Here is an 11,121-nt window from a genome sequence, read left to right as displayed (position 1 = left end):
TGTACCCACCCACTCTGTGCCCTATATAAACCATGGTATGCGAATGCTCCCATTAAAATCTCCTGACGATTGAGGGTACCCCCCCTCATGAAACAGGCCTGTAGAGATGAAATAGTCTTGTGATTTTTTTCCCCACACATACATATATATATATATATATATATATATATATATATATATATTTATAGTGTATGCATAGATAGATAGATATACCGGCCCCCAGCCCCATTTTTTTCTCTAAATTTGTCCCCCCGCGTCAAAATAATTGCCCGGGCCTGCCGTGTAGTCTCTGGTATGGACTTTAGCTGTTTGCCGCACGCCAGTTGCAACAACGCCGCCGCCGCCGCCGCCACATTTCGCACATAGGCTGATGCCATGTTGGGAGTCCTGTTTCTTTGCATATTACGCTCTTGTTTTCTGTACTTTTAAAACAGTTTTAAAAAAAATAAAAAAAAGAGTATTTTCTTGCAGTAGTAGTACAAGAACAATGACAGATCAAAGTAAATGTGACGTCACTCACACACGCACACACACACACACACACACATGCACAGCAGCAGCAGTGTGCTGATGCATCAAGGCAGGGCCGGCCCGTGGCATAGGCCGTATAGGCAAATGCTAAGGGCGCCGTCCATCAGGGGGCGCCATGCCAGTGCCACAAATGTTGGAGAAAAAAAAGAGAAAAAAAAGTTGTTACTATTATTTCTAAATACAAAAAATAATCTCACGTTAATTAAAATGCAAAGTAAAGCCTATTTAATAGAAATATTATTTGTTACAACATTACGCCCCCCTTCTCCCCCCGCCCCACGGTGCGCCCCCTCCCTTCCCGTATCATGACTCTTTTTGGACGTCACCACATCAAAAAAATCAACACAAGATGTCAAAACGGCCAAAACTGTCAGGTGCCCAGGGAAGAAAAAAGAGAAAAGAAGAGGAGGAGAAACGAGAAAAGACAAGAGGTAGCAGGTAGGTAACGTTAGCCTACATGAAATTATTTGTCTGTTACAGAATGTGATAGTAACCTGGCTTTTTAGCATTAAGCTAATGTTACATGATTCGGCAATTGCTAATCAATAAATAGCTAGTTCTGTTTTAACGTCGGGTTAATATTGTTGTAATATTATGGAAAATAATAATGTAACGTTAGGTAATTACAGTACTCCCACCTTACATTCCTCAGGGACATTTGTATTAGATCTTTTAAGCAGGTGTTATTGCCTTCTGGTTAGCTAATGTTTGCCCTGCAGGTAATAGTCACTTTTCCACCCATTAGGTATAGTTGTAAGCCTAGTTGTTAAAGTGCACATCATTAATGTTAATTAAGCAATATGTATGTAAAAAATATTGTATTTCATATATTCATTTTTTATTTTTTGCATTCATTTATTTATTCATATTTTTTTTTATCTTGTTAACTGTTCTGATTGTTAATTTGCTTTCTTTAAGTAAAAAAAAAAAAGGTCAAAGACAAAGCTATTTGGTTTCTTGTGAGTATATACACTTCACTGCCGATGTGGGGGTGGGGGGGGGGCGCCATCTAAAATCTTGCCTAGGGCGCCAGATTGGTTAGGGCCGGGCCTGGGCTGATGCCATGTTGGGAGTCCTGTTTCTTTGCATCATCGCCAACTAGTGGCGTGGCGTGCGTATTACGCTCTTGTTTTCTGTACTTTTAAAACAGTTTTTAAAAAAAAAGAGTATTTTCTTGCAGTGTAGTACAAGAAAGACAGATCAAAGTAAATGTGACGTCACTCACACACACATGCACAGCAGCAGCAGTGTGCTGATGCATCAAGGAGACACGTGTGTGTGTGTGTGTGTGTGTGTGTGTGTGTGTGTGTGTGTGTGTGTGTGTGTTGCATGGAGCAGCATGTATGATGCACAACCCAGGTAAAGAGATAAAAGGTGAGGTGTGTGACTTACCTCCACACTTGTCCCAGCTGCAAGACGTGCAGGACGGACTGGAAGAGCCACATGCACACCGTGCAGCATCTCCGGGGTCGCCCGCCTCTCTCCGTGCAGGAGGGCGCGGGAGCGGCGGTGGCGTTGGCGGCGTTCCCCGCCGTCCCCGCCGCCGCCGCCGCCGCCGCGCCCCCGTCCCGCGGCTCGCTGTCCTTGGTGCCCGAAGCGGCGTCGCAGGTCGCCGCCGCCGCGCCGCTGAGCTCCGCGTAGTCGTAGACGAACCACCGGAAGCTGAGCACCTGCACCACGGCGGAGGGCACCACCACGAAGACGAGCGTCAGGCCGAACCACCAGTAGTCGTCGCGCAGGTAGTAGTCGGCGGCCAGCCACAGGTCGGTGGCGCCGTCGGAGAAGAAGACGAGCAGGGCGCACAGCACCCAGCAGCAGTCCAGCAGCGTGTACGCCTCTCCGCCCGCGGGGCCGCGCCGGGGCCCCGCGGCGGCGGCAGGGGTGGAGGCGGCGGTGGCGGCGGCGGCGGCGTGTCCCGGCTCCGAGAGGCTCCTGGGCGGGTTGTCATCTTCCACAGCCACCGCTGCTCCATCAGACTTAGCCGCCATGTTGGATGGGGTAGGAGAGAAAGACGGAGGAGGAGGAGGAGGAGGAGGAGGAGGTGATGGAGGAGGGGAGGGGAGGGGTGCAGCAGCTAGAGGGGTGACGTCATAATTCGCTTCATCAGCAGCCAATTAAGAGCGTTTCACTTTCCTCAGCACCGATCTATATAGTTTGTCTCCGAACGGATCAAAAAAATCTTCACGAGGCCTTTTTGCAACATTGCGTGAATATTGGCAGTGTCACGTGACTCGCTCGCTCGCTCACGTTTCCCACTTTCTCTCCTTTTTTTTTTACAAAAACATCAAGTTCAATTGAAGACTTCACACGTCGGAGTAAAAGGTTAAACGCCCCCTGGTGGACAGTCTCAGTTTGGACTTGAGGGAGAAGTCAATTCTATTTATATAGCACTTTTTCTCGCTTTACACCAGGGGTGCTCACACTTTTTCTGCAGGCGAGCTACTTTTCAATTGATCAAGTCGTGGGGATCTACCTCATTCATATATATCATTTATATTTACTTATTTATGAAATATATGTTTTTGTTAACAAGTTAAAGGTGTTTAATGATAATACAAGCATGTTTAACACATATAGTTAATATTATTAATAAGTTAAAGGTGTTTAAAGATAATACAAGCATGTTTAACACATATAGTTAATATTGTTAGTACGTTAAAGGTGTTTAAAGATAATACAAGCATGTTTAACACATATAGTTAATATTGTTAACAAGTTAAAGGTGTTTAATGATAATACAAGCATGTTTAACACATATAGTTAATATTGTTAACAAGTTAAAGGTGTTTAAAGATAATACAAGCATGTTTAACACATATAGTTAATATTGTTAATACATTAAAGGTGTTTAATGAAAATACAAGTATGTTTAATACATATAGTTAATATTGTTAACAAGTTAAAGGTGTTTAAAGATAATACAAGCATGTTTAACACATATAGTTAATATTGTTAATACGTTAAAGGTGTTTAAAGATAATACAAGCATGTTTAACACATATAGTTAATATTGTTAACAAGTTAAAGGTGTTTAATGAAAATACAAGTATGTTTAATACATATAGTTAATATTGTTAACAAGTTAAAGGTGTTTAATGAAAATACAAGTATGTTTAATACATATAGTTAATATTGTTAACAAGTTAAAGGTGTTTAATGATAATACAAGCATGTTTAACACATATAGTTAATATTGTTAACAAGTTAAAGGTGGTTAAAGATAATACAAGCATGTTTAACACATATAGTTAATATTGTTAACAAGTTAAAGGTGTTTAAAGATAATACAAGCATGTTTAACACATATAGTTAATATTGTTAATACATTAAAGGTGTTTAATGAAAATACAAGTATGTTTAATACATATAGTTAATATTGTTAACAAGTTAAAGGTGTTTAATGATAATACAAGCATGTTTAACACATATAGTTAATATTGTTAACAAGTTAAAGGTGTTTAATGATAATACAAGCATGTTTAACACATATAGTTAATATTGTTAATACATTAAAGGTGTTTAATGAAAATACAAGTATGTTTAATACATATAGTTAATATTGTTAACAAGTTAAAGGTGTTTAAAGATAATACAAGCATGTTTAACACATATAGTTAATATTGTTAATACATTAAAGGTGTTTAAAGATAATACAAGCATGTTTAACACATATAGTTAATATTGTTAATACGTTAAAGGTGTTTAAAGATAATACAAGCATGTTTAACACATATAGTTAATATTGTTAACAAGTTAAAGGTGTTTAATGAAAATACAAGTATGTTTAATACATATAGTTAATATTGTTAACAAGTTAAAGGTGTTTAATGAAAATACAAGTATGTTTAATACATATAGTTAATATTGTTAACAAGTTAAAGGTGTTTAATGATAATACAAGCATGTTTAACACATATAGTTAATATTGTTAACAAGTTAAAGGTGGTTAAAGATAATACAAGCATGTTTAACACATATAGTTAATATTGTTAACAAGTTAAAGGTGTTTAAAGATAATACAAGCATGTTTAACACATATAGTTAATATTGTTAATACATTAAAGGTGTTTAATGAAAATACAAGTATGTTTAATACATATAGTTAATATTGTTAACAAGTTAAAGGTGTTTAAAGATAATACAAGCATGTTTAACACATATAGTTAATATTGTTAATACATTAAAGGTGTTTAATGAAAATACAAGTATGTTTAATACATATAGTTAATATTGTTAACAAGTTAAAGGTGTTTAATGATAATACAAGCATGTTTAACACATATAGTTAATATTGTTAACAAGTTAAAGGTGTTTAATGATAATACAAGCATGTTTAACACATATAGTTAATATTGTTAATACATTAAAGGTGTTTAATGAAAATACAAGTATGTTTAATACATATAGTTAATATTGTTAACAAGTTAAAGGTGTTTAAAGATAATACAAGCATGTTTAACACATATAGTTAATATTGTTAATACATTAAAGGTGTTTAAAGATAATACAAGCATGTTTAACACATATAGTTAATATTGTTAATACGTTAAAGGTGTTTAAAGATAATACAAGCATGTTTAACACATATAGTTAATATTGTTAACAAGTTAAAGGTGTTTAATGATAATACAAGCATGTTTAACACATATAGTTAATATTGTTAACAAGTTAAAGGTGTTTAAAGATAATACAAGCATGTTTAACACATATAGTTAATATTGTTAACAAGTTAAAGGTGTTTAATGATAATACAAGCATGTTTAACACATATAGTTAATATTGTTAATACATTAAAGGTGTTTAATGAAAATACAAGTATGTTTAATACATATAGTTAATATTGTTAACAAGTTAAAGGTGTTTAATGATAATACAAGCATGTTTAACACATATAGTTAATATTGTTAATACATTAAAGGTGTTTAATGATAATACAAGCATGTTTAACACATATAGTTAATATTGTTAACAAGTTAAAGGTGTTTAATGATAATACAAGCATGTTTAACACATATAGTTAATATTGTTAATACATTAAAGGTGTTTAATGAAAATACAAGTATGTTTAATACATATAGTTAATATTGTTAACAAGTTAAAGGTAATTAATGATAATACAAGCATGTTTAACACATATAGTTAATATTGTTAATACGATAAAGGTGTTTAAAGATAATACAAGCATGTTTAACACATATAGTTAATATTGTTATTACGATAAAGGTGTTTAAAGATAATACAAGCATGTTTAACACATATAGTTAATATTGTTAACAAGTTAAAGGTGTTTAAAGATAATACAAGCATGTTTAACACATATAGTTAATATTGTTAATACGTTAAAGGTGTTTAAAGATAATACAAGCATGTTTAACACATATAGTTAATATTGTTAATACGTTAAAGGTGTTTAAAGATAATGCAAGCATGTTTAACACATATAGTTAATATTGTTAATACGTTAAAGGTGTTTAAAGATAATACAAGCATGTTTAACACATATAGTTAATATTGTTAACAAGTTAAAGGTGTTTAATGATAATACAAGCATGTTTAACACATATAGTTAATATTGTTAATACATTAAAGGTGTTTAAAGATAATACAAGCATGTTTAACACATATAGTTAATATTGTTAACAAGTTAAAGGTGTTTAAAGATAATGCAAGCATGTTTAACACATATAGTTAATATTGTTAATACGTTAAAGGTGTTTAAAGATAATACAAGCATGTTTAACACATATAGTTAATATTGTTAACAAGTTAAAGGTGTTTAATGATAATGCAAGCATGTTTAACACATATAGTTAATATTGTTAATACATTAAAGGTGTTTAAAGATAATACAAGCATGTTTAACACATATAGTTAATATTGTTAATACGTCAAAGGTGTTTAAAGATAATACAAGCATGTTTAACACATATAGTTAATATTGTTAACAAGTTAAAGGTGTTTAAAGATAATACAAGCATGTTTAACACATATAGTTAATATTGTTAACAAGTTAAAGGTGTTTAATGATAATACAAGCATGTTTAACACATATAGTTAATATTGTTAATACATTAAAGGTGTTTAATGATAATGCAAGCATGTTTAACACATATAGTTAATATTGTTAATACATTAAAGGTGTTTAATGAAAATACAAGTATGTTTAATACATATAGTTAATATTGTTAACAAGTTAAAGGTGTTTAATGATAATACAAGCATGTTTAACACATATAGTTAATATTGTTAACAAGTTAAAGGTGTTTAATGATAATACAAGCATGTTTAACACATATAGTTAATATTGTTAATACATTAAAGGTGTTTAAAGATAATACAAGCATGTTTAAAACATAGTTAATATTGTTAACAAGTTAAAGGTGTTTAAAGATAATACAAGCATGTTTAACACATATAGTTAATATTGTTAATAAGTTAAAGGTGTTTAAAGATAATACAAGCATGTTTAACACATATAGTTAATATTGTTAACAAGTTAAAGGTGTTTAAAGATAATACAAGCATGTTTAACACATATAGTTAATATTGTTAACAAGTTAAAGGTGTTTAAAGATAATACAAGTATGTTTAATACATATAGTTAATATTGTTAACAAGTTAAAGGTGTTTAATGATAATACAAGCATGTTTAACACATATAGTTAATATTGTTAATACGATAAAGGTGTTTAAAGATAATACAAGCATGTTTAACACATATAGTTAATATTGTTAATACATTAAAGGTGTTTAATGAAAATACAAGTATGTTTAATACATATAGTTAATATTGTTAACAAGTTAAAGGTGTTTAATGATAATACAAGCATGTTTAACACATATAGTTAATATTGTTAACAAGTTAAAGGTGTTTAATGATAATACAAGCATGTTTAACACATATAGTTAATATTGTTAATACATTAAAGGTGTTTAAAGATAATACAAGCATGTTTAACACATATAGTTAATATTGTTAATACGATAAAGGTGTTTAAAGATAATACAAGCATGTTTAACACATATAGTTAATATTGTTAATACGATAAAGGTGTTTAAAGATAATACAAGCATGTTTAACACATATAGTTAATATTGTTAACAAGTTAAAGGTGTTTAAAGATAATACAAGCATGTTTAACACATATAGTTAATATTGTTAACAAGTTAAAGGTGTTTAAAGATAATACAAGCATGTTTAAAACATATAGTTAATATTGTTAACAAGTTAAAGGTGTTTAAAGATAATACAAGCATGTTTAACACATATAGTTAATATTGTTAATACGTTAAAGGTGTTTAAAGATAATACAAGCATGTTTAACACATATAGTTAATATTGTTAACAAGTTAAAGGTGTTTAATGATAATACAAGCATGTTTAACACATATAGTTAATATTGTTAATACGATAAAGGTGTTTAAAGATAATACAAGCATGTTTAACACATATAGTTAATATTGTTAACAAGTTAAAGGTGTTTAAAGATAATACAAGCATGTTTAACACATATAGTTAATATTGTTAATACGTTAAAGGTGTTTAAAGATAATACAAGCATGTTTAACACATATAGTTAATATTGTTAATACATTAAAGGTGTTTAATGAAAATACAAGTATGTTTAATACCCATCCATCCATTTTCTACCGCTTATTCCCTTTGGGGTCGCGGGGGGCGCTGGAGCCTATCTCAGCTACAATCGGGCGGAAGGCGGGGTACACCCTGGACAAGTCGCCACCTCATCGCAGTATGTTTAATACATATAGTTAATATTGTTAACAAGTTAAAGGTGTTTAATGATAATACAAGCATGTTTAACACATATAGTTAATATTGTTAATACATTAAAGGTGTTTAATGAAAATACAAGTATGTTTAATACATATAGTTAATATTGTTAACAAGTTAAAGGTGTTTAATGATAATACAAGCATGTTTAACACATATAGTTAATATTGTTAACAAGTTAAAGGTGTTTAAAGATAATACAAGCATGTTTAACACATATAGATTCCTTTCTTTCATGAAGACAAGAATATAAGTTGGTGTATTACCTGATTCTGATGACTTGCATTGATTGTAATCAGACAGTGGTGATGATAAGGTCCGCATTTTCGAATGGAGGAGAAAAAAAGTCCTCCTTTCTGTCCAATACCACATGAAAGTGGTTGGTTTTTGGCATCTTATTTGTCCAGCTTCCGTACTCCTTTGTATACACTTTACAAGAAATACATTGTTGGCAAACTCCGTAGCTTGCTAGCTTGTGCACGCCAGCTTCCTGAGACTCTTATTTTGGTAGCGCAAGCAGGATGAAGTAGCGCTTTTATTGTGCAACTGTGCAGTCGGTCTTTGGGGTTTTGAAGACAGGTACGGCGCCAGAGTCTGTTGAAATAAAGTGTTTCTCGCCTTCCAGTCGGTCGTTTTAATGAGTCATCTCAGAAGACCCTCGGGTGCCGTGAATGTCAATCAAGTGACGAAAGTGACGTCATAGTGAAGATTTATGATCGCTCATTTTTAGGACTATTTTTTTAATGCCTGGCTGGTGATCGACTGACACACCCTCCGAGATCGACCGGTAGATCGCGATCGACGTAATGAGCACCACTGCTTTGCACTGACGAACACCATTATCTAAAGGGTAACTGCACTTTTTTTTAAATTGTATTTTCCCCATCATTTACAATCCTTATGCAGCTGAGATAGGCTCCAGCACCCCCAAAAGGGACAAGCGGTAGAAAATGGATGGATGGACGTAGACAAGAACACATTTTCTTTTTTTTAATGCATTCTAACTCATAAATAAATACCAGCAAAAGTCCGCTTATGGAGTTTCCGCCTATAAAGCGCTTAAAAAAAGACTCATTAAGGTTTTATATACACACTGTAAGTATATATATATATAAAGTAGTAACAGACACTTTCATAACAATATGTAATTTGAACAATATATACACTGTAAGTATATATATATATATATATATATATATATATATATATATATATATATATATATATATATATATATATATATATATATAGTGTAGTAACAGACAATATGTAATTTGAACAATATATACACTGTAAGTATGTATATATAATGGAGTTACAGACACCTTCATAACAATATGTAATATGTACAATATACACACTGCAAGTATATATATAATGTAGTAACAGACACCTTCGTAACAATATGTAATAAGGGTTGTACTTGTATATATAATGGAGTTACAGACACCTTCATAACAATATGTAATATGTACAACATACACACTGCAAGTATATATATAAAGTAGTAACAGACACTTTCATAACAATATGTAATTTGAACAATATATACACTGTAAGTGTATGTATATATATATATATATATATATATATATATATATATATATATATATATATATATATATATATATATATATATAATGTAGTAACAGACACCTTCATAACAATATGTAATTTGAACAATATATACACTGTAAGTATATATATATAATGGAGTTACAGACACCTTCATAACAATATGTAATATGTACAATATACACACTGCAAGTATATATATAATGTAGTAACAAACACCTTCGTAACAATATGTAATATGTACAATATACACACTGCAAGTATATATATAATGTAGTAACAAACACCTTCATAACAATATGTAATATGTACAATATACACACTGCAAGTATATATATAATGTAGTAACAGACACCTTCATAATAATATGTAATATGTACAATATACACACTGCAAGTATATATATATATATATATATATATATATATATATATATGTATATATATATATATATATATATATGTATATATATATATATATATATATAATGTAGAAACAGACACCTTCATAACAATATGTAATATGTACAATATACACACTGCAAGTATATATATATAATGTAATAACAGACACCTTCATAACAATATGTAATATGTACAATATACACACTGCAAGTTTATATATAATGTAGTAACAGACACCTTCATAACAATATGTAATATGTACAATATACACACTGCAAGTATATATATAATGTAGTAACAGACACCTTCATAACAATATGTAATTTGAACAATATACACACTGCAAGTATATATATATAATGTAGTAACAAACACCTTCATAACAATATGTAATGTACAATATACACACTGCAAGTATATATATAATGTAGTAACAGGCACCTTCATAACAATATGTAATATGTACAATATACACATTGTAAGTATATATATAATGTAGTAACAGACACCTTCATAACAATATGTAATTTGAACAATATATACACTGTAAGTATATATATATATATATATATATATATATATATATATATATATATATATATATATATATATATATATATATATATATATAATGGAGTTACAGACACCTTCATAACAATATGTAATATGTACAATATACACACTGCAAGTATATATATAATGTAGTAACAGACACCTTCAAAACAATATGTGATATGTACAATATACACACTGCAAGTATATACATAATGTAGTAACAGACACCTTCATAACAATATGTAATATGTACAATATACACAC

General features: G+C 31.0%; 1 protein-coding gene across 1 annotated transcript in view; it reads right to left on the bottom strand.

Annotated features, from left to right (window-relative positions):
• xkr7b (XK, Kell blood group complex subunit-related family, member 7b) overlaps positions 1–2,519 on the bottom strand; it is a 67,349-nt gene extending 64,830 nt beyond the window's left edge. The window contains exon 1 of the mRNA XM_061925808.1: positions 1,924–2,519. Within this exon, the coding sequence (XP_061781792.1) occupies positions 1,924–2,519 (596 nt within the window). The remainder of the gene's footprint in view (positions 1–1,923) is intronic.
• Between the last annotated feature and the right edge of the window lie 8,602 nt (positions 2,520–11,121).

Source organism: Nerophis lumbriciformis, linkage group LG01 (assembly GCF_033978685.3).
Source record: "Nerophis lumbriciformis linkage group LG01, RoL_Nlum_v2.1, whole genome shotgun sequence".
NCBI classification, from domain to species: domain Eukaryota; kingdom Metazoa; phylum Chordata; class Actinopteri; order Syngnathiformes; family Syngnathidae; genus Nerophis; species Nerophis lumbriciformis.
Note: the sequence above shows the minus strand (reverse complement) of the source record. Positions and strands in the feature narration are given on the sequence as shown.